General features: G+C 47.9%; 2 protein-coding genes across 3 annotated transcripts in view; one reads left to right on the top strand and one right to left on the bottom strand.

Moving 5' to 3' along the window:
* MYH7B (myosin heavy chain 7B) overlaps positions 1-13,191 on the top strand; it is a 31,720-nt gene extending 18,529 nt beyond the window's left edge. For both annotated transcript variants that reach the window (XM_062589493.1, XM_062589492.1), the window contains 23 exons: positions 446-563; positions 1,189-1,312; positions 1,825-1,961; positions 2,377-2,632; positions 3,221-3,463; positions 3,900-4,076; positions 4,424-4,569; positions 5,178-5,268; positions 5,869-6,258; positions 6,739-6,865; positions 7,747-7,865; positions 8,352-8,548; positions 8,779-9,128; positions 9,720-9,844; positions 10,179-10,294; positions 10,447-10,639; positions 10,748-10,951; positions 11,102-11,227; positions 11,390-11,560; positions 11,926-12,030; positions 12,463-12,558; positions 12,761-12,898; positions 13,064-13,191. In XM_062589493.1, the coding sequence (XP_062445477.1) occupies positions 446-563; positions 1,189-1,312; positions 1,825-1,961; positions 2,377-2,632; positions 3,221-3,463; positions 3,900-4,076; positions 4,424-4,569; positions 5,178-5,268; positions 5,869-6,258; positions 6,739-6,865; positions 7,747-7,865; positions 8,352-8,548; positions 8,779-9,128; positions 9,720-9,844; positions 10,179-10,294; positions 10,447-10,639; positions 10,748-10,951; positions 11,102-11,227; positions 11,390-11,560; positions 11,926-12,030; positions 12,463-12,558; positions 12,761-12,898; positions 13,064-13,075 (3,761 nt within the window). In that variant the 3' untranslated portion in view covers positions 13,076-13,191. The remainder of the gene's footprint in view (positions 1-445; positions 564-1,188; positions 1,313-1,824; positions 1,962-2,376; positions 2,633-3,220; positions 3,464-3,899; positions 4,077-4,423; positions 4,570-5,177; positions 5,269-5,868; positions 6,259-6,738; positions 6,866-7,746; positions 7,866-8,351; positions 8,549-8,778; positions 9,129-9,719; positions 9,845-10,178; positions 10,295-10,446; positions 10,640-10,747; positions 10,952-11,101; positions 11,228-11,389; positions 11,561-11,925; positions 12,031-12,462; positions 12,559-12,760; positions 12,899-13,063) is intronic.
* Positions 13,192-13,629: 438 nt separating this feature from the next.
* TRPC4AP (transient receptor potential cation channel subfamily C member 4 associated protein) overlaps positions 13,630-25,625 on the bottom strand; it is a gene marked incomplete at its 5' end in the record, with an annotated part of 37,350 nt that continues 25,354 nt past the window's right edge. Inside the window, 9 exons of the mRNA XM_062589495.1 lie at positions 13,630-16,494; positions 17,503-17,709; positions 17,940-18,052; positions 18,409-18,517; positions 20,254-20,394; positions 20,751-20,841; positions 21,167-21,250; positions 23,005-23,106; positions 25,552-25,610. Of these exons, the coding sequence (XP_062445479.1) occupies positions 16,357-16,494; positions 17,503-17,709; positions 17,940-18,052; positions 18,409-18,517; positions 20,254-20,394; positions 20,751-20,841; positions 21,167-21,250; positions 23,005-23,106; positions 25,552-25,610 (1,044 nt within the window). The remainder of the gene's footprint in view (positions 16,495-17,502; positions 17,710-17,939; positions 18,053-18,408; positions 18,518-20,253; positions 20,395-20,750; positions 20,842-21,166; positions 21,251-23,004; positions 23,107-25,551; positions 25,611-25,625) is intronic.

The following is a 25,625-nucleotide window of genomic DNA, read 5'->3' as shown; positions in this document are numbered from 1 at the left end:
GATAGTTGCCTGTCAGCTCCCTCGGGTGATATCGTTATGTGTGAGTTGGCAGGGACTCCTGTCCAGCTTCTGCATCCACCTTCTCCCCAAACATTCACTCTCAGCAACCCTTCTGCTGCTGAGACCTGGCATATCTGTGTGGAAACCACTGTGACCCCTGCTAGTCCTCCCTACTGGGGAAAATGAGTTTTTCTGGGCTCTCAGCTTGCCTATGTGCTACCGCCTTGCACTTGTGTCTAACAGTAGGCACAGATGAATCTTCCAGGCTGACTTCTACCCTCCAGAGCTGAGGCTGAGGTGCTGGTGCTCAGCATAGGTCCACAGGATGGGTTAACACCCATGCTCAGAAATGCAGTTTATTTGCAGAGTTCAAGCCCATGCTGCAGCTGTATTTCCTCTGTCCCTGAGGGACAGATGTCAGCTCCATCCCTGCTCTCACCTCTAGGAGCCATGGACGCTTTCCTGGTGCTGCACCAGCTGCGGTGTAATGGTGTCCTTGAAGGCATACGCATCTGCCGTAAGGGATTCCCCAACAGGATCCTCTATGCAGACTTCAAGCAACGGTAACTCCCTCTTCTCCCAGCCCCAGCAGCCAACACATGTTTTAGGGGGAAGCACACTGCTTGGACCCTGCCCTGCTCCCCAACTTATTCAGGGTTGGTCTGAATCACCACAATATGCCCAGCACACGCACCGTTCGGGATCGCTCTGCTGTTGGCTCTGTGGTGCGAGTCATGGAGCGTGTGGTGCCAGCTGTAGATAGCTTGGTGCATCAGTGAAGGGCTGATGTTTAGGATGGTTGAACGCAGGGCTGATGTAAGTGGATGCTGGCAAGGCCCAGGTCCTTGGATCCTGATTCTGATTTCCCTCTGCTTTTGGGACCTTTACTGTTCTCGGGCTGACACCATACACAGACCTTGGGCTGGGCCTGGCCAGGAAAGGTGAAGCCATTGGCCTTCTCCTGCATAGTCATCCTCACGTACAGGCAGGGTTCCCTGAGGCCTGCTCTGGGATAGACCCCAATACTGCACTTTGGAGCTCCTGGTCCATGCATGGCTACAGTCTGTGCTGCAGAGATATCCTTCCAGGGGTGACAGGCATGACCTGCATACAGGAATGATGGAGGAGCCATCACCTCTGTGCTGGGGTTCTCTTGCATGCTCTTGTCCCTCTGCTTTGTCCCTGCAGCTACCGTATACTGAATCCAGCAGCCATCCCAGATGACAAGTTTGTGGACAGCAGAAAGGCCACAGAGAAGCTGCTGAGCTCCCTGGATCTTGACCACTCACAGTACAAGTTTGGTCATACCAAGGTGAGACCAAGCAGCTTGGTACATTTTCCTTGGGATGGAGATGATGCCATTCCTGTGTCTGTCTACAACTCCACTATGCGCTCCCTGTCCAGCTTGCTCTCTGCCTGGCTACAGCACTGATGAAGCCCTATGCTCTGTGGCCCCTGAAGGGATTGAGGAGGGTAGGACACGCAGGTTGGGAAGGAGATCACCACACTGTCTCCTCATGCCACCTGACACAGCAGAGTGAAGCCAGTCTATGCTAGAGGCTGTGAGGGGATGTGCACAGGGCAGAGAGGTCTGGTGTCCAGCTGTGCCCATGATCTGTGTGGGTGTCTCCAACCAGTGCAGAGCCTGGGTTTGTGCCTGTGCAGGGTGCTTGGACCTGCAGTGCATAGCCCTCATTGCTCTGTTGCCGCAGCCCAAGTACCTGCTTTAGGCTGCTTGTAGCCCAGGCCAGTCTCACATGTCATATCACCCCAAGCTCTTTGCCCTCCCTGCCCTTAACTCTGCTCTCATTCCCTTGCCTGCAGGTGTTTTTCAAAGCTGGTTTGCTGGGCCTGTTGGAAGAGATGCGAGATGAGCGTTTGGCCAAGATCCTGACTATGCTGCAGGCCAGAATCCGTGGGCACCTTATGCGCATTGAGTATCAAAAGATCATCAGCAGGAGGTAGAGTTGTGGGAAGGAGATAGAACCTTGTGATTGCCCCTCTTCAATCCTTCTGTCCATTTCAATGAATTTGGCCCTGGGGGCTTGCCTGTGGCTGGCATTGGATTGGCATGGTCCTGTCCTGCAGGGATAGAGGTAGACCTGCAAGGAGTCTGGCATGGGTCTGGCAGCAAAAGTCAATGTATTTGGGTGGGGAGAGCTTTTGAGTTGCACAGGAAGGATTTGCCACATTGCTCATCCTACTGGGCTATCACACTGTGTAAATAACATGCCATTCACTCAACACTCTGCCATTCATCCTTCTGCTGGAGATGCAGAGTCATCTTCAGGCCTGCAAAAGCCAGGTCTCTGCTGGGGTGAGGATAGGAGGTGGGGAATCCACACCCATGATAATGTTGTGCTTCTATCCCTTCAGGGAAGCCCTCTATACCATCCAGTGGAACATCCGAGCTTTCAATGCTGTCAAGAACTGGTCCTGGATGAAGCTGTTCTTTAAGATCAAGCCTTTACTCAAGTCTGCTCAGACTGAGAAGGAAATGGCCAACCTGAAGGAGGAGTTCCAGAAGCTGAAAGAGGCTCTGGAGAAGTCAGAGGCTAAAAGGAAAGAGCTAGAAGAGAAACAGGTCTCCATGATCCAGGAGAAGAATGACCTCGCTCTTCAGCTGCAGGCGGTAAGTGCCTCACCCACTCCTTGTCAGGTGTAAAGGTACTGCAGCTGGCTGAGGCTCTATGGGTAGAGCAAGGAGCAGAGAGTGCTAAAGCCCTCCTTCAGCCTCCTGTGGTTCTGGGAGCTCTTTACTGTTTTGATCTGTTTGAAGTGTAATGTTAGACCTCAGTGAAAAACTTGCAACTATGTTACAGACTTACTTGCTCAGGTCTGCTAGGGAAATTCATGCTCCTCTGACTCTGTGAGGGATGATCTTCTCAGATTGGGGTAGGAGGGATGGAGATATTTGCTATCCAAGCTCCAGCTAATCTGTGGCATTTGTGTGCCAGGAAGGGTTAGTTCACCCTTTCTTGCCTCTGGGAAGAAATGGTTGCAGTTAGCACTTTGGCCTTGGTCAGCGTTAGCTGCTCTTCCATTGTTCTTGGAATGGGCAACAACTGGAGCTGTCTTTTGATGCGCCTGAACATCTTGAGCTTGCTCTACCCCCTCAATGAGGAGAGCTCGAGCCCAAGGTCAGGACAGTGTGGCTGAGTACCTCTTGACATGCTTTTGGGGTAGTAGGTGAGCACTGTCTCTCTTGTGCCTGTCCCAGGAGCAAGACAACCTGGCAGATGCAGAGGAGCGTTGTGACCTGCTAATCAAGTCCAAGATCCAGCTGGAGGCCAAGGTGAAGGAGCTGACAGAGCGTCTGGAGGATGAGGAGGAGATGAACTCAGACCTCACAGCCAAGAAACGCAAGCTGGAGGATGAGTGTGCAGAACTGAAGAAGGACATTGATGACCTAGAGATCACACTGGCCAAGGTGGAGAAGGAGAAGCATGCTACAGAGAACAAGGTAACTCCCCCTTTCTGTGGACCCCAGCCATGCTCTGCTGTGGATGCTGGCACAGCTCAGTGGCTTCAGTGCTTGTGGCAGCTCTTGGTGGTACACAGAAGAGAAATATGGGGGACAAGGCTGCTGCTGTTGTGGAGCTGGGGCTTGGCAGAATGCAAGTGTGGAGATGTGGGAGAGGACAAAACCCTCCAGCGTCCTGTGGCATCGCATGTGGATCTGTTGGCAAATGGTTCTGTGCAATGGCAAATGGTCCTGGGGCAATGGCAAACTACCTGATGGGGTAAACTTGGTCAAGGGGAGAGAGGATGGCTGCTGCTGTGCTGGCAAGTTGCTGCTGATCATCGACTGCTGCCCTTCATAGGCCAGTCCGTTGTATTAGCTTTGTGTTCTCCTGTCTCAGAGAATGTGCACTCAATTTTTAACCTCACTGATCTAGGTTAAAAACCTGATTGAAGAGATGGCTGCTCTGGATGAGATCATTGCGAAGCTGACAAAAGAGAAGAAAGCACTTCAAGAGGCCCATCAGCAAGCTCTGGATGACCTGCAGGCTGAGGAAGACAAAGTCAACACACTGACCAAAGCGAAAGTCAAACTGGAGCAGCAAGTGGATGATGTGAGTCATGGGCCGGTAACAGTGAAGTGAGATAGGTTTGAGTCACATATATCCTGGAGTGCCCAAATGCTGGCCCTGAATGAGATCTGGCAAGTGGATTCATTATCAGACCCCAGTTAAATACAGCCAAATGATGCATAACCCATTGACAAACTGTGCCTGAGCCAAGAGGCCATCCAGAGGACCCCATGGGGAGCGGTCCTGGGCTGGGGGAATGGGACTGGAGACCAAATGGGAAACAGCTCTGGCTCTACAGGCAGGGTAAAGTTCCCACAGCAATGGGCATGGGGAAGTCAGGAGCTACAGGAGTCCTTTCCATCCCTAGCCTGTCTCCCTTCATTCTCCAGCTGGAAAGCTCTCTTGAACAAGAAAAGAAAATCCGCATGGATTTGGAGAGAGCAAAGCGGAAACTTGAAGGTGACCTGAAGTTAACACAAGAGTCTGTAATGGATCTGGAGAATGACAAACAGCAACTGGAGGAGAAACTCAAAAAGTGAGTGCTTGACATGTACCTGGACACTGGCCAGGCAGAATAAGGACACTACCCACTTCTATACCAGGTGGACACATGGCCGCAGCAGAGGCTGTTGGGATGTGGCTGTGAGCACTGCTAGTGTGATTAGTCCAGGCAAAATAAGGGCTTAGTTTAGTTTTATAGAGATGTTGCAGGAGTCCCTCTCCTTGGAGCTTGTCAGCTGTGTGGACTAACAGATCAAGGTGCTATAGAACTTTCTCTGCCCGTGGAGTTGAGAGGAGAGACTTACCTGACAGGAACCTAATGCAGAGCCCCGGCTTTAGTCACAAGTGCAATCTTCATCACTCATATCTCATACTAGTTAGGGTGTTAGAGAAGGACACCTAGACACCTCACAGGGAAAACCTCAGAGTCAGGTTGTCTGCAAGTCTGGCCACTCCAGGCCTGCTCCAGAGAAGTGCATGCACTGTTCTCCACTCCAGCTGGCCTTTTCCTATATGCATTTATTTACTCTCCGGGCCTGGCTGATGTAATGAAGGGAACAATCTTCCTCGGGCTTCAGGGGCTAGAGGGACTTAATGGGACAGTGGTTGTCTGACCAGAGGCTCTGCCTTCTTTTTATGCAGGAAAGACTTTGAAATAAGTCAACTGAATTCAAGGATTGAAGATGAGCAAGTGCTTGAGGCCCAGCTGCAGAAGAAGATCAAGGAGCTCCAGGTATAGTGAGAATTGTCCTAAATTTCCATCAAACATAATGGGCTGGGGAACTGAGATGGTCTGGACCCTGTCTGAGTGTAGGTGTACCTCCTTGGCAGTGGAAAAATGGAAAAAAAAAAAGATATTCTTAGCTCAAGCAAAACCAACTGCCTAGATGAGGTGGACTGAAAAAATCAGGAATGAACTAATGAGGTGAACACTAACACTAGTATGAAGAACACCTTCTAGGATGTAGTCCTTTGTCTAGACTAAGACCTTAGACCTAGTCCCCGAACTCTGCAGATCCAAATCTTGTATGTTGGGCTTCTTCCTAGCAAAGACAGACCCTCAAATTCAGGCTCTAGATCTAGGGTCATTGAAGAAAAGCTAGTATCAGCCTAGATCCTCACAGCAGGGTCCACAGGAGAGTAGAATTTGAACAAACGAAGCTATCAGCGCATACCTGCCTCCAAGAAACCCCAAACAACCCAAGCATTTGGTCTGGGCTGGTGGATTGTTGCTACCCAGCATCAGAGGAAATACCTTGCTTCATTTGGGGGAGCAAAGATGCTGGAGCTTCATTCAATGCTTGAAGCATCTGCTTCATTTGGTCTTTGCCAGGCTCGGATTGAGGAGCTGGAGGAGGAGCTGGAGGCTGAGCGCACAGCCAGAGCCAAGGTGGAAAAGCAGCGGGCAGAAGTGTCACGTGAGCTGGAGGAGCTGAGTGAGCGGCTGGAGGAGGCTGGTGGGGCGACGGCCACGCAGCTGGAGATGAACAAGAAGCGGGAGGCAGAATTTCTGAAGCTTCGTCGGGACCTGGAGGAGGCAACCCTGCAGCATGAGTCCACAGCAGCTGCCCTGCGGAAGAAGCATGCAGACAGTGTGGCAGAGCTGAGTGAGCAGATTGACAACTTGCAGCGTGTCAAGCAGAAGCTGGAGAAGGAGAAGAGTGAGATGAAGATGGAGGTGGATGACCTGTCATCCAACATTGAATATCTCACCAAGAACAAGGTGGGTACTGGCTCTGTGTGGAGCAGGTTCAATCGCTTCATGAGGGCTGGGCCTTGCAGCTGCGAGTCGGCAGCATCATGGCAGCTGGCTGCAGTGTGTTCCGCACAGCCACATCCATGGGCTGTTGTCCTAGCTTTATCTACTTTGCAAGGGCGAGTCCCTCTTACTCAGTGTGTACTGCTGTATAGCAGTGTCTGCAGGCTTTGAGGTGCTTTGAGGTTCTAGTCCTAGTCAAGGCTGGAGGATCTAGGAAGACACTTCCCATGAGACAGACAGTAGCTCTCTGCTGTAGGCAGCTACTGTCAGCCTAGAAGGGGACAGGAGAGCTCTGGCAGGCTCCTGCTGTCTTGTGTTCATATGAGATTAGCTGAGCAGGGAAGAGAGGTCCCAAGATGATGCACAGTCACTGAGCCCCTTATGGGAGAATGGCACTCTCTGAGCGGAGCAGGGTCTCATGTGGGCTTTGCTTGGTGTGTGCAGGCCAATGCTGAGAAGCTGTGTCGCACCTATGAGGACCAGCTGAGTGAAGCCAAGTCCAAGGTGGACGAGCTGCAGCGACAACTGGCTGATGTGAGCACGCAGCGTGGCAGGCTGCAGACTGAGAACGGTAGGTGAAGGAGGCAGCCGGAGGACTCATTGTTGCTCTGGGGCTGGTCTTGCACTGCGGCATCTACGTCAGGGAGCAGTGGTTTAGCCGTACAAACTGTCCTGCCTCTCATATGGACAAATGATGGCAGAAGCTACGGTCAGGAGTGAAGAGGAGCAAGATGTCCATGTTGTGTCTGTGCTCAGGCCTGGCAGAAGAGTCATACTGGCAAGGGGGAGAATCTCTGTAGTGATGCTGGTCTCACTGGTCCTGGGGTATGTGCAGTGATCTCAAGCATCAGAACAAGAGTACTCCTAGCTGCCATGCTTAGCCTTTAGCTGCTGGAGCGCAGCCTCTTTCCATGGACCCCAGCTTTTCTGGGCGTACAGTTGGGGCTGCTGGAGGTTTCCACACAGCTCCCCTCAGCAGGCAAGTCTGGGCCATAGGTGTCATCTCCACCAGGTACTTTGTTACATGAGTTTGCTCTCTTCCACCAAGCAGGGGGAAAAGAACCCATATCCTCATTGTCCTGGCCCACATCTGCTGTCCCAGCAAACTTTCTGCACTGCATGGGACAGTCTTGGAGCTCAGACCCCTCAAGCTTGGCCAAGGGAAGGGTCACCTGTGTGAGGCCTCTCAAGTCCTTGGAGGATGATGAAGGCTAGACAGAAGCTGTGGTGACTGTATGGTTAGTGAGGGAGCAGCCCAGAGGGCCCCTGGTTTGGGGATATCCCACCAATGCTTGTGCTCATGGAGTAGCTGTGGATGAAAATGCTGCCGGGGCATCCTGGGACAGGGTAATGATGTTGCAATGAGCTGAAGGCCACAAGCTCTCTGGGGGTGTGGGTTCGTGCAGATCTCAGCCTCTCTGCCCCAACATAGCTGTTTGGTTCTGAATACAGGGGAGCTGAGTCGGCTGCTGGAGGAGAAGGAGTCCTTCATCAACCAGCTGAGCCGTGGCAAGACCTCGTTCACACAGACCATTGAGGAGCTCAAGAGGCAGCTAGAGGAAGAGACCAAGGTGAGGCTGCTCAGGCATGGCTGATCTCTGTGGCCCCAGAGGCATTGCCTAAAAGGCAATAGCTCAGCAGAAGAATTGGGAATCCAGGACTTGAGAGAAGAAAAATCATCTCTGTGGCCTCCTGGGGTCTACACACAGCAATGTGTGGTTCTGCTGGGAGGGCCATACAGGGGCCCAAGCTGCAGCATGGACTTGCTGGAGGAATGTCACCAGTGCTGATCAGATTCCTATTAACTTTCATGGCTGCATCCATGCAGGACAGTCAGAGTGACAGTGGTATCAAGGGATGGGACATGTGTCCAACCATGGCAGTGGCCCAGCAGCTTGGGCTGGGGAGGTAGGACATACCTTACATGCAAGAGACCAAAGAGCAGCTCTTGACTCAGGACAAACAAAAGTCTATCCCCCAGCATCCAACGCTGCCCTAGAGCTAGCATCCAGGAGCCTGGTGTCAGCTGCTCCTCTCATGAACTCTTCCTTCCTCAGAGTAAGAATGCCCTGGCCCATGCTCTGCAAGCCTCCCGACATGACTGTGACCTGTTGCGGGAACAGTATGAGGAAGAGGTAGAGGCCAAGAGTGAGCTCCAGAGGACACTATCCAAAGCCAATGCAGAAGTGGCCCAGTGGAGGACCAAGTATGAGACAGATGCCATCCAAAGGACAGAAGAGCTTGAGGAAGCCAAGTGAGTCTTATGCCATGTGGCACAGAAGCATGTTTTTCACAAGTAGCCAATTTCCATTCGAAGATGGGGCTTTCCCAGACCCCAGGGTCAGATTGCAGTTCTCTGCCCAGACCTGAGCCTCAGGGAGAGCCTTTCCAGGGTGTTTGGGCAGCTCAGGGACTTCCATCCCCAGAGTAACAGGTGGGATGATTCTTGGGCTAGATGTGTTCATCCCTTGCTGTCATTGGCAGGAAGAAGCTGGCCATCCGGCTGCAGGAGGCAGAGGAGGCAGTGGAGGCTGCTCACGCTAAGTGCTCCTCACTGGAAAAAACCAAGCACCGGCTGCAGACGGAGATCGAAGACCTCTCAGTGGACCTGGAACGAGCCAACTCAGCCTGCGCTGCCTTGGACAAGAAGCAACGCAACTTTGACAGGGTCTTGGCTGAGTGGAAGCAGAAGTATGAGGAGACCCAGGCAGAGCTGGAAGCATCACAGAAGGAGTCGCGTAGCCTGAGCACAGAGCTCTTCAAGCTCAAGAATGCCTATGAGGAGTCCCTGGACAACCTGGAGACCCTAAAGAGGGAGAACAAGAACCTGCAGGGTAGGACTGGGCTCAGGCTCTCCCCTTAGACTGCTAGCTCCCTGAGGCCTTTCTTTTGTGGATAGTCTGTAGCTTCCTTGTCCTCACCAAGATTTGAGGTGGGATGGGTGTACCTCTGGGAAGGAGCTGACCTTGCTTCTCAGCCAGGTTTGGCCTCATTTCCTCCCTACCTGGGCTGTGGGGCCCTATGTCCCTCCAGGAAACCAATGTTTGGCTGGGGGGACTCCAGGCAGAAGGTCCGGATTTTTATTGCCAAATGCATTTTGCTGCCGGACGGACGTGCCATGGCTGCGACATGTTGCTTACTTCAGAGTTTTGCTTTTAGAGAAGTAGGTCTCTGTGGCACCTTATGCCTCTCCTGTGACTCCTCCCCTCCTCCCTGCTCCCAGGCTGCAGAGGAGTACAGCAGGATTCAGCAAAGGGGACTGGTGCCCATTCTGCTAGCACAGACAACCCCAGTGCCTGGATGGCTGCTCTCCAGTGGACTAGGGATGACTTAGGCTCAATCTGGGCTGGGGGATTTGTGAAATTGCCCATGTGGGCTTCGCCCTACAACTCAGTCCTGACCCAGTGCCCTTCTGCTCCTGCCAGAGGAAATTGCTGATCTGACTGACCAGATTAGTCTTAGTGGCAAAACCATCCATGAGCTGGAGAAACTGAAGAAGGCCTTGGAGAGTGAGAAGAGTGATATACAGGCAGCCCTGGAGGAGGCTGAGGTGAGTCTGTGTTACCCACCAATGTGTTGGGAATGTGTTTCTGTGTGTCTGCTACCCTCTGAGGGCCACCTCACCTACCCTACAGCTCCAGTTAGGGTAGTTTGGGGCAGGTGACCTATACAGTATGATAGCCCTGAGTGACAGGCTACAACCAGCACATGGGGGATTCTTGGGCCCTGCTCGTGGGTATTGTGCAACCCCTAGCAAGTCATTGAGGTGGGCTCCTGACTCCCCGTGCTCCCCACAACTTTAGACTGGGACATGATGCCAGGCTGAGATGGCTGGGGAGACCTTCCTGGGGGCTGCATTCACACAGGGATGCTGTTATCTCTAGGGGGCCCTGGAACATGAAGAGAGCAAGACGCTGCGTATCCAACTGGAGCTGAACCAGATCAAGGCTGATGTGGACAGGAAGCTGGCGGAGAAGGATGAGGAGTTTGAGAACCTGAGGTGTGTGGGAAGAGGAGACAGGCTGGGCTATTACTTCGGGGCAGAGCTGGCAGGACATCCATGATGGGATAATTGGTGTGGCTGCAACTTCCTGGGGCCGCGTGCTTGCAGCAGGATGGGGCTGACACATTGTCACACAATGCCTCCTGTAGACGAAACCACCAGCGTGCCATGGACTCCATGCAGGCCACCCTGGATGCAGAGGCTCGGGCCAAGAACGAGGCTGTCAGGCTGAGGAAGAAAATGGAGGGAGACCTGAATGAGATGGAGATCCAGCTGAGCCATGCCAACCGCCAGGCGGCTGAGTTCCAGAAGTTGGGCCGCCAGCTTCAGGCCCAAATTAAGGTTGGATGGCCGTGGGTGGGACGATTTGGTGCTGCCGCAACTGCCAGCCCTAGTTTGGGGCCGTCCCCTTCTCCTTTTCTTCCCCACTGACCCCTTGCTGCCTGGCAGGACCTGCAAATCGAGCTGGATGACACCCACCGCCACAACGATGATCTGAAAGAGCAGGCAGCTGCTCTGGAACGACGCAACAACTTGCTGCTGGCAGAAGTGGAGGAGCTGCGGGCAGCCCTGGAGCAGGCTGAGAGGAGCAGGAAGCTGGCAGAGCAGGAGCTGTTGGAGGCCACTGAGAGGGTCAACCTGCTCCACTCACAGGTGAGGGGCATGTCGATCAGCTGGGATGTGGGGCTCTGTCTGCCCATGGCTGGGCTTAGGCACCTGAGAGCTGGGAGCCTGTCTAGCATTGGGGCCACCACCAACGTGAACAACTGGTCCCTATGCCACTACCCCATTCTCTGTCTGCAGAACACAGGCCTGATCAACCAAAAGAAGAAGCTGGAAACCGACATCTCGCAGCTGAGCAGCGAGGTGGAGGATGCAGTGCAGGAGTGCCGCAATGCTGAGGAGAAGGCGAAGAAGGCCATCACAGATGTAAGAGCATGATGGAGACTGTGCTACATGGCTGGGCCCAGTGCCCTGTGGGGCTGGAAGCTGTGAGGAGAGGGGAGGATCTTGCAGCTCCTCTGTGGGGCCCCTGTATCTGGTAGAGGTGCCTTGCCTGGTGGTGATGTGTATATGCCCTTGGCCCTGCAGGCTGCCATGATGGCAGAGGAGCTAAAGAAGGAGCAGGACACAAGTGCACACTTGGAGCGGATGAAGAAGAACATGGAGCAGACCATCAAGGACCTGCAGATGCGCCTGGACGAAGCGGAGCAGATTGCTCTCAAGGGGGGCAAGAAGCAGATCCAGAAGCTGGAAGCCAGGGTGAGGCAGCAAGGACAGGCCACCAGCATTGCCCACCTAGGAGTGGGCTTCTGGCACTGCCCTAGCTTGCACACTCTCTAGTCTGGGGTGGTACCAAGCTTTGCAGGGCACAGGCACCACCCTAACTCTCTCTGGGGGCCAGCAGGTGCCACAGGGTAGGTCATAGGTGGTGGGGTCTGCCCTTGAAGATCTGAGAGCTTGGGGCTCAGTTCAAGCCATTGCCTGGGATGGCACAGTCACTGCTGGGGCTCCTCTGAGCAGGGGAGCTGGCTTCCCCCTGGCTGGATACTGGGCCACCCCACCAGCCCAGTCAGGCTGTGATGCTGGTGAAGCAGAGCGCTGACCTGGCCTCTCTCTACATGCAGGTGCGTGAGCTGGAGGGAGAGCTGGATATGGAGCAGAAGAAGATGGCCGAAGCCCAGAAGGGCATTCGCAAGTATGAGCGGCGGATCAAGGAGCTGAGCTACCAGGTACAGCAGCACGGACGCAGCCCTACCTCAGCAGGACGCTGGGCTTGGCACCCTCCTCACCTGGCCCCCACCCTGTGCTCAGCCCCTTGCCCTCTCTAGCACGCCACCAGTCCAGCAGGCCCAGCTCCCAGGCCAGCACAGCACTATCTTGTTCTGAGCCCCATACTGGCACATAAAAGGAGGTACAGAGCTCTCCCCGTTCCTGATATCTGCCACCTCAGCTGGGTGTTGTGAGACATGGGGGGGGGGGGGGGGGAAGGGTCCAGGGGACAGCCCATGTTACATGAGGGTCAGTGGCTTGGATCAGCGGGGGGGGGGGGCCTGGCACCACTGGGTCTCCTGTAAAGGAGTTGGGGCAGAAGTCCAAGCAGGACAATATGGTCTCACATTAGCTGCCAGGGTTCCTGCTAACCAGGTTGGGGGCTCTTCCAGGCTGAGGAAGACCGGAAAAACCTGACAAGGATGCAGGATCTGATTGACAAGCTGCAGAGCAAGGTCAAGAGCTACAAGCGCCAGTTTGAGGAGGCGGTAAGTGCTAATCGCTACCACTGCTCCGGCCTTCCCCAGGGGGAATCACTGTGGGCACCCTACACTGCCCAGCCAGGTGGGCTAAAGGGGAAAAGGGCCCCAGGTCCAGTGTGGGGAATTCAGGGCCCAGGTACTGGGCTGTGCCTCATTCACACCCACCTCTCCCCTCACCCTGCCTGTTTGTGGCTTCCCCCAACCACAGGAGCAGCAAGCCAACTCCAACCTGGTGAAATACCGCAAGGTGCAGCACGAGCTGGACGATGCAGAGGAGCGGGCAGACATTGCCGAGACACAAGTCAACAAGCTGCGTGCCCGCACCAGGGAGGTCATCACCTCCAAGGTAAGGCCCAGGCCTTGAGTCCACCTGGCTGCAGGGAGGGGAAGAGAGGGCAGGGGCTCATGGTCTATCCAGCCAGGTCGTGCTGCCAGGCAGACCGGAGTGGTGCCTGAGCGCTCGCTGCCTTCAGGCCCAGCATTTCATCCAGTCTCTTTATTTTTTTGCCAGCACGAGGAGTAGGAACACAGACCTGTGCCCGGTCCCGTCCCCCATCCGCCTGCTGTACTTTGGAGGCAAATGGCTGCAACAGTCACTGCCAGCTTTGCGCTCGGTGAATAAACGTAGCTCTACCAGGACAGGCTCCTTCGTGTCTGTGATGGGGTAATGCCTTACCTCGGGCTCTGCTGCAGTAGTGTAACGGAGACCTGGGGAGGCAAGGTAGGATCGTTGTGGGCCTTTTACCTCCAGGCAGGGCTAGGAAAGGAGCTTTGGCCTCCTCTAGCACCAGGGAATCAGAGCTGCTGCCAGCTCTGGGAAAACTGGTCCCTGTGCAACAGAACTCCAAGCTCTGGCAAGAACAGCTTTTTTCCTTATCCCTCACTGATGGAGTGGTTCAGCTCTGGGGAAAAAGCCCTTTCCTCACTTTCCCTACCACAACCCATGAGCACACTCACCCTTCAGTACGCTCAGGCAAGGGAGGACAGGCTAGACCTCACTCAATTTAGCCAAGGTAAGAATGTAAAAATCCTAAGTACATTCCTAAGGCCACTACAAAGAAAGACAATTCCACTTACTTCTTTAAAATAGATTTCTTTAATAAGTTTCCATTTAATATGTTTATTTGCAGTTAGTAAATTGGCATTAATCCAGGCAGCACAAACCTCAGCAATCTGTGGGGATAGTGCAGACTTCCAGAAGTATTTGTTAGTCTCAGGGGGTCCCACCTCCACCCCCTATTCTAGCACTCAACCTGCTGAAGCCTCTACTGAAGTCAGTGGCAAGGTCAGTGAGGTGCCACTCCCTGGCACTGCACAGGACACTTCTTCCCTCTGTGCTCCATAAATAAGACAAAATGAGGATGAAGGCCTGAGCTGTCTGGTCCCTCTCAAGAAACCTTCTTGAGGCAGCTAGCATGGCCAGACAAGCTCACAGTCAAAAGTTGCCAGCAGCCCTCCCCTTGCCTGCGCAGTGGCTGCAAGCAGAACCTTTCTGCTGGAGACCAGAGCACGCGCTCCAGGAGGAGTCACCACGGGTTTCCCTTCCGTGCACTTCTCTGAAGACAGCCAACTTAGCCTCCTGCGTAAGCCTGAAGGTGAAAGCAAAGCCAAGCTGCTTCTAGCAGACAAGAACCCAAAACATACAAAGACATATAAATTACTGTGCTCCCACTGTGGAGAGGAGGGATTCACAAGCTGGAAGGCAGGCTGGGATTATTTCAGCTCAGCCATACACAGGCCAAGAGCCAAGAACAAATGCAGCTTGGCCCCTAACTGTAAGTTACATAAATACAGAGATGTAAATGAGACTGCAGGTTTATAGCAGCAATCATTGGATGCACCAATTAACTAGACTATGGAAAAGGCATCCCTTAACTTAAAAGCCTTTTAATTTGAAGCATTTATTTTACGTGTACATCTATTACAGTTAAGAAGAAGCAAAGATACACCAAAAACACGAATACCCAAGAACAAAAAAAAAAGTACAGATGAGAAAGAAATCGGCTGGGGGGGGGGGCAGGAAGGGGGGTAGGGTGGAGGTGACCCAATGAAGAACAGAGTGTTGCAGCTGCCAGAGCAGAATTCCCTGACACAAGGAACATGACTGGAGAAACATCACTGGAGCTGGCCAAAGGCTACCAGGGGAATTCAGCCCTCCAGGGCAGCTCGTCTGCAAGACTCTGGATCTGGATCAGCATCTCTGACCACCCTGCAAGCAACAAGCAAAGTACTGACTGTAAGTCCATAGCAGGACATGGAAGTATAAGAAAAGCTGGAGGAGAAGGGTGACTTGTAGAGAGCAAATCCTGCACTAGGGGCTGGAAGCCAGGCCCCAGCACAGAGATGTCCAGAATGGCTTTCACTCTGCTGGCAAAGATTAGCGACAATATGCTACAGCTCAGGGACATTCTCACCACCAGTCCCTGCCTCCAGATCCTGGAGATATGTGTAGTCACATTGCCTCATCAAATAAATTAAAAGAAAAAAAATAATTCAGATGCATGTCTGAAAGGAAAATGTTTTTTTTTAGCTGGAGCTGCAAAATGCATACAATTTGACTTAAATGCAGTGGCTCAGGACTTCAGGCTGTATTTCATTCTTGGGAATGTGACTGTCTTGGAGCAACATAATTAACACTGGTGAGTAGGCAGGGCACATTCAGGTTTGGCAATTGGGCTCTGCCAAAACCTGCTTCTTCCTCCCCCAATATATCCTCCAAAGTTACTTTCAACTAGGAGTGTTTATTCCCAGCATTTAACACATTCTGCTTAAAACAAATCCAGGAAAAACTGACATCTCCAATAAATATTGCACTTTAAGATTAACGTGTGTGTGGTGATATTAAGGACTGAAAGCAGAGACTGATACAAGACTTCCAGGCATAGCAGTTAGCATCAAGAGCAATGGTCCTGAAAAGAATTTTAAAAACAGATTAGTTACCCAAGAAGGGACAAGCCGCAAGTTTTAAAAAATTAGTACGTTTTAATGCTAGTGCTCCATGAAAAAGCCAACCCCTGTTGCAATCCCATCACTGCTGAAATGTCTCTGTTCTCCGCAGCATTGTAAAAACACCTTCAGACAGGAAGGATCTGCAGGAAAGACAGCAGGAGCAAAGGTTCCCTCCTAACACACAAACAGACCAAGGCCGAACAGATTTAGTACCAAATGATCCAAAAGTAGATGGTAAAGAGGTGACTGGAGCTAGGGCTCTCAGGAATTAAAAGCACACGCACACACACTCATTCTAACCAACCCTAAATCCCTGATTCTAAACCCCAACAGAGGAGTTAAACCTGAAGGGAGTCCTCTCGGTGGCTCTGCAAGTGGCTGGTGTGTTGGGGTCCCAGTCAGATTGGCTCCTTGGACCTCACATTTGGAGGGCAAATTCTGTGCTTTTTAACTTGCTAATTCTAGCAGCCAGGAAAAAGGAGCCACAACCAAACTGGCACATACAGAATACTGTCATCTGTCATCAAAAAGGACTCCAGCCATATTCGACTGGGGAAAAAAAAAAAACAACAAAAAAAGCTTTTTTTTTTTTTTTTTTTTTGCAGGTGATTATTTTTATCCCAGAACAAATGGAAGATATATCCCTGAATGTGTTGCCCAGAGAGCTTTCAAAGTCTCCTCCGTTAGAGATCAGAGATGGGGACTGGGAAGGGGGGCCAGGGTTTTAACAATGCAGTAACGCTCCGTGGTTCCAAGCCGCACACGCGCACACACACACTACACAGCGTATCCCTGAAAATCCATGGTCTGCGAGGTACCCTCCAAGCGCTGTCCATCAGAAGCCAGAGTGAAGAATCACTCCTCAGAAAAGTCTCTGTCAATGTCCATATATGCCTCGTCAATGTAGCTAACTATGGCACAGGGGGATGTCCGGTCCGGACTGAGCAGTATAGATACAGTCTCTTTCCAGTAGGTAAAACTAATACATGAGCTCTGTGGAGAGAGGAAGAGACTGGTTAGCAAGGTCTGCAGGCACCAACACGCATTAGGACAGACACCTCAGAGGCAGAGAAAACTGAAAATCACTTCCTTTCTAGCCTGACTTGCTCAGCCACACATTTTAACCTCCAATTCACCACTGAGACCATCCTGTTCAGGGCTGTGGAGCAGAAGAGACTGACATTGAATCAACTATCCCAGGCAACACTATTTCTACTATGACCTCCAGCGCATCAATTCTACGAGCAGAGCAGCATTAGAGATGGTACTTAAGGGCACTGGATACTTCTGGCAACCAGGCAAAAGGAAAACAGCAGCACAGGGAACTCCCCAGAAGGCAGCACATCCCACTTCTATAAGCAGACAGATTGCTGGAGCAGGATGCTGAGGTATAGATCCCTAAAACCAGCAGGTTAGTCATCTGCGTATGCCTCTGGAAGGCACCTGATTCATAGCTTGGATAATTTGGAAAAACTAAGTAGAACCAGTGGACCTTGGCTGTATCCTCATAAGAAATGAGTGTAGGGGGAAAACGAGGTTAAGATACAAGACAGAAATCTATTTCACAAAAGACCCAAGATCCACACAAACAAAAAGGCCATGAAGATGCAAGGAAGCTGCCAATTTAGGGAGTAGCAGGCACTGAAGCTCATGTGCTTAGCCACACAGAAGGTGGTAAGACACCTCCTGGCTTGGGATCTTTAATAGCAATTCTATATAGACTCCCCAAAAAGACGACCAGCTTCCTTACATGGTCACTTCCACCTCTGACCTGCTCATGTGAGAGACCTGAACCGTACATCTGCCTTGTGCTACCCTGACTGCATGCACTAGGCACATGACTGACAAAATGGCGTGAAAAGCATTTCAGAAAATTACACTGGGAGGAGGTTGAACTTGCTCCTTTCTTCCCCTTCACATCATCTCATTTCCCATTATTGCTAGGTGACTAGTACACAGACGTTTGTGTTTTTTCTTACTATGTTTAAAAGGTTCACATACATTTTCTAGGCAGGTGCTGTCTTTGTCCTTGTTGAGGTAATGCTGTTGCCAGAATCGCAGGAGACTATGGAAGTTGTTCAGAATGAAGCCTGGGTATTTTTCTGTATATTCCATCTGTTGCAAAGTGCGCAGATAAAAAGGTAGCTTTTCTTTCCTTCGGGCCAGCATTAAGATAACTAAACTTGTGTTCAAACAACTGACATTTTCCTGAAAGTAAAAATAACATAGTAGGTCAAATGAGAAAAAATTGAAATACTGATTGTACAGATGACATTCAAAATGCCCTCGAGGCAAGCATGCAGAGGAATTTCTTTACTTGTAAGACAAAAAAAAAAAAAAAAAAGGGACATCGGTCTCTTAAAGAGAAACCAAGTTCCTCCCTGCTCCCAGCCCAGCTCATCAGCAAGGTATCAGTGAAATTACTGCCAGCTCTTTACCTGTGTAAGTGTCTGTACATGAATAATATTAATGAGACGGAAAAGAAAGGACATTCTCATGGACATCTGGGACATATACGATAGCAGGCGGCACTCTGACAAGACTTCTGCAACTGCAGCAAGAGGGAAAAGAGAATCATCAAGTGCTCAAAGTTTAGATACATTGATCTGAGTATTGCAGCTGTAAGAACTGGTGCTTAGACCACAGGAACAAATACAGGGGGTAATTACACAGAACCAGTAAGGTTGGAAGGGACCTCTGGAGATCATCTAGTCCAACCTCCCAAAGATTTCCTGATGCTGGTTCCACTGGGGCTTGAATCTAAGACCTTCTGAATGTGAAGCAGATGTGAAAACCACTACGCTACAGAGGATCTTCAATTATCTGTCTCCAACCAACATTTTCAAAGCTCAGGCTTAAAATAACCACAATCACTACCAAACAAAAACAACACTCCTTATTCTTTACCTTTAGCATCAGACTGATTCTCAAATCGGTCCAGGGACAATGTAATGCAGCGAACCAACATGTTTGAGTCAACCAATGAACTGTTGATCTGATTCAAAAATGTCTGGAACTAAAGAGAAACACCTTTTTAGTGTTGCATTTGCCCCAAAATGTCCTATATGCGCACTAACAGATGAAGCCTGACAGAACAGCATTTTATACTCTTTTAAGAATGTGTGCACCGAGAGGTGCACTAAAACAATTATTCTGTTGGAACAAGAGGAACAGGCTACTGAACCTCAGCAGGCAGAACAACAAATAAGGCTTGGTGAGTAGGATAACAACAATAGTCTTGGAAATTCAGTTCTGGAGTGCTGAAAGAGCACAATTCTTAAAAGTTCTGGGAGAAACCATTGCGTAAGCACCCAGCAGTGCACATCACCAAAATGAGGCTTCACAAATGCAGACAGCTTCCCCTTCCCTTCTAGGCAGAAGCTAGGTTCTGAATGCCAAAACCCAGATGGTCATTTCCTTACCAGTCACTTTCAGTCTGAACACTTAGTGTACTTCTTCACTCTTAAGTAAATATGTGCACTAGGACAACTCATAGGAAAGTGGAACAGGTATCAAGGCTCAGTCCGCCGAAGAACAAGGAATGGATACACTCACTCTTAAGTAACTCGCTTTAACCCTAACAAGAACAAAAGGAGAGATATGCCCCCAAACTGCTTTGGCCAACCCAAGCCATTACTGGCAGCAAGGGCTGACTAAAAGATGCCTGACACTCCTAAAATCTACTATGAAGCAGCCCCTATCACTTCAATGAGGCCAAAATTTCATAGGCTATTTGTTTTGAAAGAAGGAGATGAGATAAGCTGGGTTGTTGGGCTCTGTACTTCCTCCAGGTCCACGTTTTCCTACATTTAACCATTGGACAGCAGTTGGTACTAGGGAGGCACGCAGTAAGACATTCACAAAGAATGAGGACTAAGAAAAAGTTACAAATCAATAAATAGGAAGCGCACACAAAGTATATTCTCTAGAATTAGATTCTCTCAAAGTAGATTCTCTAGAATTTGTCAGTTCAGTTACCAGAGACTAACCTAGTATTAAATATACCCTTCTTGGAAATACTTCTCTGCTTCTATTCTCCAAGGTCTGCAAAATTTAGAAGCAACTAGAGAAATATTTTAGTATCATAAGCAGAAGTAGGCCATTCAAAACTTAATCACCAGCTGAGATTATATACACAGAAGCGTATAAAACTATGAAACCACTAATTCACGGAGAGCTGTCCATTCTCGAGCTACATACAAAATTAGGTGTTTTATAGGGACTTGTATCAGCCATGATTTTTAAAACGTGCTTCTAAGTTCAAATGATACCAAAGCAAAGAAATACCTTTCAGCATTAACAAATAATAATGAAAGTAATCTACATTAAGATTTGTCTTCCATAACGATTTTCTTTACAAGTGACCATGAAAGATTCATTGGATAGCCTGTATCAACATCCACAACAACCAGCTTAAACCAAAACCCAGTAACGTTACAGGACCTGTTCTACAGTCCGAGCTCTGACATTGGATCTGCCCGATCATGCAATGGGGCAACATTTTCTGAACAACTCAGAACTCGCTGACTCAGAACAGCTGGGAGCACTTCGAACAATATGAGTGTATGCAGAGAAAAAGTCAGAAACTTATATACTTACCAAGAGACTTTGGCAGGTCAGCGCTGTGTTTGTTGTGCACTAAACTCAACAGTCACACCAAAATTAGCAAACGATCCTGAGTTTCCCACTGATACAACTGGCTATATGAGGCTGTAATTTGAACTACTGGGGACAGCTTTTACAAATATTTACCTTCTCATCTGTGTTGATATATTTGTTGAACCTCTTGAATGCATCAATATTGAATTTCATCAGTTCCCCTAGAAGGTCAAAGTAACTCTGCAGCACATCCCGCGATTTGCACTCACTATCAACAATGCAGTAGAGAATATGCTGGCATGGGAAGAAAACATGTTGTTGTCACAGTTTAGCCAAGCCAGTTTGATTTAATCACTACTTCAAATGTTTATTGGTGGGTTTAATTCTTATATGGCTGAATTACAGACAACCATTCAGATGAGTTTTCTACAGTCTGCATTGGTGGAAAATTAATTTTGTAGAATGGGCCACCTCATATTTAGTTGCCACAAGCAAAACTCACAAAGGCTTTTCAACATTACAAAAATTGCCCTTCTACTATAACGAATATTTAGCCACTCCATTTCACCCTCTCTGAATTCTTTATTAAAAAGACCTTCTTGATTGCAATAGAGATATGTTACAGATTAAGCTTAACATGTGCTTCTTACCTCCAGGAGTCCTCTCTTTAGCAGGAACATCTGGTCTGCATAGGAGGTTGTGCCTCGCAGAAAACTTTCAACTGCCCTTGCTTGCCAAAACCTGACAAACAGGAGAAATGAAGTTTCAGTTTTAATATTGGAGCAAGAGTTTTATCACAACCAAATTTTAAACTAAGTTCCCTTATTGGATTCATTCTAAGCTGAAGAGAGATTTGTTGATCTCACAAAGTCACTGACTGTAATTGGATACACAGTTCAATGCATGCTTTGGCCTTCTCCCTCATCTGCACTGTCACTACAGCCAAATCCAACAAAAAAAATTCTCAGCTTATGGTTTTGTAAGTATTTTCAACTGCTGCAAGCCCTGTGAAAACTGCTCTTTCAGTTACTTCAAAACAATATGCTGAAGTGCAAGCAAGGCCTACCTGAAGGAGGATTCAGCTGGTTCCTTCTTCATGACCTGAAGTAGTCTGGTTAACAAACCTCTCTTCCCATCACACACAAGACTCCTAAAGCACACACACAAAAAAATACAGCATGAGTGGAAGGGCTGAGAAGCACTGTACTTTGCTGAACACTGAATCCAGAACTTCTAGTGACCTACAGCCCAGAAATAGCTATACAGCAAGAAAATGCCGTAACTCTTTTTTTCACTTGTCCTACCAGTGGGAGAAGTCTCCTAAATACCTTTGGTAAAGTTGTGAAAAGCCTTCCAAATGAATGGCTTCCTAATAAATCCAACAGAAGACCATTTCTTTTCTTTCAAAATATTAAATGATTTCAAAAATACAATCCTTCCTTAACACACATAAAGGAAGGTCTGAATTCTGTTTAGCAGGCAGCAGATCAGAGGATGGAAACCTAGCATCTTGCATCTTTCAGATTAGGTAGCGTCTTTCTGTTTGTACTAATAAAATTATAGAAGCCATGAAACCGTGGTATTATCTGCATATAACAGCACCTCAGTAGAGTATCTACCCACTGGAAGCACGTGCAGCAGCACCACCTTAATCTCATGCATCAAGAAAGGTGCTACGGAAATGAAATGCTAAGGTTGGAAAAGGAATTAAGTTTATACCAGAAACTAAGTAATGCTGCCTGTCTGGCCATACAAGCCATTCTGCAGAGGCAGGGTAAGATGTTTCAAAGCAGCACTTTTCTACTCCAAGAAAAATAGCATGTGTATTCAGCTGATCGATCCTGGTTCTTTGCTGCATATTGCATCAGCACTTTTGCTGAGCAGTCAATAATCAGCTGACCAAGTCCTTGTGGAAAATAGTATGTTTTCAGCATGACAGTCTGTTTTTACTAAGACTCAAGAACACTGAGAAACTTTGTAGGATGGAAAAAGCTGTTTACATCCTTGTTCCACTTCCTTTCAGTGCATTCATAACAGGCCAAATTTCTTCCTCTCCCCAAATACTTATTCCTTTGTGAACAAAGGCAAAAAGGTACCTGTGCTTAGGAGGAAGGGATGCTGATACCACTTCTTAATAGTTAGACAAATAATTGTGATGATTATTATAATTCGGAAATCATCTTAGAGAATTTTATAGAAATTTACCTTTTCAAGCAAGGTAAATCTGTTTTGTGCAGTCCAAGTCTGAACTGATACTCTGGAAGTATTTTGACCACTAAATTCTGAAAACACTTAACTTCGTGAAGTTTTTACATCAGTGTTATATATTAAATTAAATCAAAATAGTCAACCCAATAGACAGCCATGTAAAACACAGGGAATTCTCTAAGTAGATTAATATGTTAATCTAATTTAGCTTATTCTAGATACTAGTTGCTCTTAAAATAAAAGCTTTGAACAGATGCACTTAAATCTATTTATGTAGATTAGAAATGGACATTATGCACAGACTGCTCCTGAATCTCAGGTCTAATATTAATTAGTAGCAGCAGTGTACGCATTAGAGGGATCCCAGCTCTTCTGCGAAGCCACTAGAGAGACAGGCCAGACAAACAGACAGATCTAGTGCATCATACGGGAGTCTGGGCCACAAACCTAAAAACCCCACATCATGTTGCATTTGTTTCTAAAGGGTACTTACTAAGAGTACAAGAACACTTTAAAGTTGCTAACAACCACAAATACTATACAAACTGAGATACTTCAGGCTGAAACATATCACTGAAGCTAAAGCAAGTATGGTGCTCTGCAGGACTTCAGACAAAACAGGTGACATCAAATCTCCAATGAAAGGGCTTGTAAAATGCTAGAAGCTGCTGATGCTGCACTTCTACATCAACTTACCTGTCTGTGTTAACAACTGCATCAACTTCAGGGATGTTGGCTTTATGGGAGATTGCACTCAGTTCATTAAGTTCTTGGCTGTTTAAAAGCAAGTACTTGTTCCTAAAGCGAGATAGTTGGGGAGTTGGGGGGGGGGGGGGGGGAAGAGATGATGAAACCATTAAAGAGACAGACATATGTGCAATTCCATGAAGCGTAACACCACACCACACAGCTAGCTGCAATTTTGTAAGCCTCCTCTGAAGTTTGCCAAATGCAAGTCTCAACACTAACCAGCTTCATGACACCTAACCTCTGCTGACCTGGTCAAGATCTCAGGGTTTGTTTTGTAAATATTTGCTTCCAGATGGCACTAGCTTTTTTCTTTCTTTCTTCTTTTTTTTTTTTTTTTAATCAACCTCAGCAACAGTTCAACAGACTTAAATAGCAGACTCCTTCACAGCTTCCTACAGTTTTTCTCTGCTGTAAAGTGACTATGTTGTTTATCAGTAATTAACCTCACAGAGGGCAGGAATCTGAAACCGTAAAAATCAAAATACTCAGTCTTTTTGGTATTTTATTACTGTGATCAAATTGGTTACCTTAGAAATATTTAAAGACTTCATGAAATGCAGAAAAGAAAATAGAGATGGATATAAAAATCTAGATATAAAAAAATTAAATAAAACGTCTTATCGAATACTGTATTTTTCACAATGAAATCCAATCGGATTATCTGCAAAACAAAAGAAACTCCCAGAGTTCAGTAGCAGTCAACCAAAGTACTAGTGTACTCCAGAGTCTCCTTTTTGCCACAGTCCCACCACCATTCCAGTATGCTCCCAAAGGCCCTCCTATTTCAACCTGCTCAGAATCAGACAGCAAAGATTTATTTTCAGGAAACCATAAAGAATAATGTGATACCTGGGTGTGGGTGTGGGAAGAGAACCTGTTCATGAAAACATAGTAACTACATAGAAGATAAGCTATTAGACCAGAAAGGTGATGGGGAGGGGAAGCTTCCTTCATATGCCTTCTTGCTTCAAACACTATCTTCCAGATTAGTGCTCACTGAGGCTGTCATGTGAAGCTTCTTTTGATCTGGATCAACAGGTTTCTGTAATGAAAATATAACCTCTCTCTCCACATATAAACAGTTCTGAAGGTTTGGTTTACTCAGTTTTACTGAAGTTAATATTAGAATACAAGCACTTGTTTTCATCTTGTTCTCAGCTCACTCTACTGATCTGTGATTTCAGAGAGTTTATGTAATTGTTTGTTTAAAAAAACCTAACCAGATTCAACACATTCCATTTGCTCAGACATTACAGTTGAAAGCTGTTGTTCATTTAAACAAGCCTGAAATCTTTCTAGAACCCACTTAAATATGAATAGTATCTTAAAAAGATTCTATTGGAAAACCAGGACTGATTCCTGGACAATGTCTTACATGGCGGAACTGCAATCTCAATCTTCCTTTATGTTTAAAATATATCCAGCAGCTCCCCATATTTAAAACTCTTTTTTCCAATTAAACTGGCTGACATTTCTCATACTAAGATCTAGATAATACCTACACAGAAGTATCAGCCCTTGTTGTAAATAAGACCACCTAGACAAGAAGTGAAGGCATCAAGATGATTAATATACAAATTTAGTGCAATATACCTCAAAAGAGATTTACAAGGACTTGCAGAGTCTAATTAGAGAGGCACAACACCAACACAGTTGAAGATGGGATTCTGCAAGTAAGGCTATAGAGCAAACAAGCATAGTTGTCATCAGCACTGAACATGCGCTTCCTGAATAAGTTCGTTAAAAACAAACAAAAAAATCTGCATCACCTTCCAGCTACTCCAGAAGAATCAAGCTTCAGAAATATGCCTTCTGAAGGGAAATAAAAGCTTTCTTCCAGTTTCCAACCTAACTTCCTGATGATGAACTTACAGATAATTGTTCTAACATTTTTCTTCAATTAAATTGGGTCTTCTCCATTGCTGGCATTTAAGCAGCAATCATTCTTCCTAGACTTTATGCAAGGACAAAAGAGCATTGATATCCTCTGCAGAGATGCAGAGATGTGCTGTCTTTCCCCCTGATGTTCTAACAGCCTTTTTAGCTTTTTTTTTTTTTTTTTTTTTTTTTTTTTAACTTATTCCACTTTGAACTAAACCTGAGCATGCACACAGGAGAAAAGTTATCCTGTGAACACATTGCCTCACTACCAGCTCTCAGGGAACAGACAGATGAATGGCATCATGAAAGCCACTTCCTTATTTCTTCAGCCATAAAGTGGCAACTGATCACATAAAAGCTTCAGTTCATTCCAACAGGAGGGAAAATGGGCTACTTTTCATCATAAGTAGGCATACTTAAAATATGCTCACTGGTGAGCAGATCCTGAGTCTATTCATAGCAGAAGTTCAAAGACATGTGAACATCTGAATAGAGTTTCAAGGGTAAGACAACTTTCTATCTACACAGAGCCTGCACTCTTGGACACCCATTGTAACTGCAATTGGGCAACAGTATTGCTGAGCCACAATCCACCAAGTTTTTCATACTCACTCATGATGATCACTAAAGCTCTGAAGAAGCCTCAGGAACTGTATTTTTAAAGTGATGTCCTAAAAAGAGAGAAG

The sequence above is a fragment of the Rhea pennata genome, chromosome 16 (genome assembly GCF_028389875.1).
Source record: "Rhea pennata isolate bPtePen1 chromosome 16, bPtePen1.pri, whole genome shotgun sequence".
Lineage (NCBI taxonomy): Eukaryota > Metazoa > Chordata > Aves > Rheiformes > Rheidae > Rhea > Rhea pennata.
This window is presented reverse-complemented; position numbering and strand designations above follow the sequence as displayed.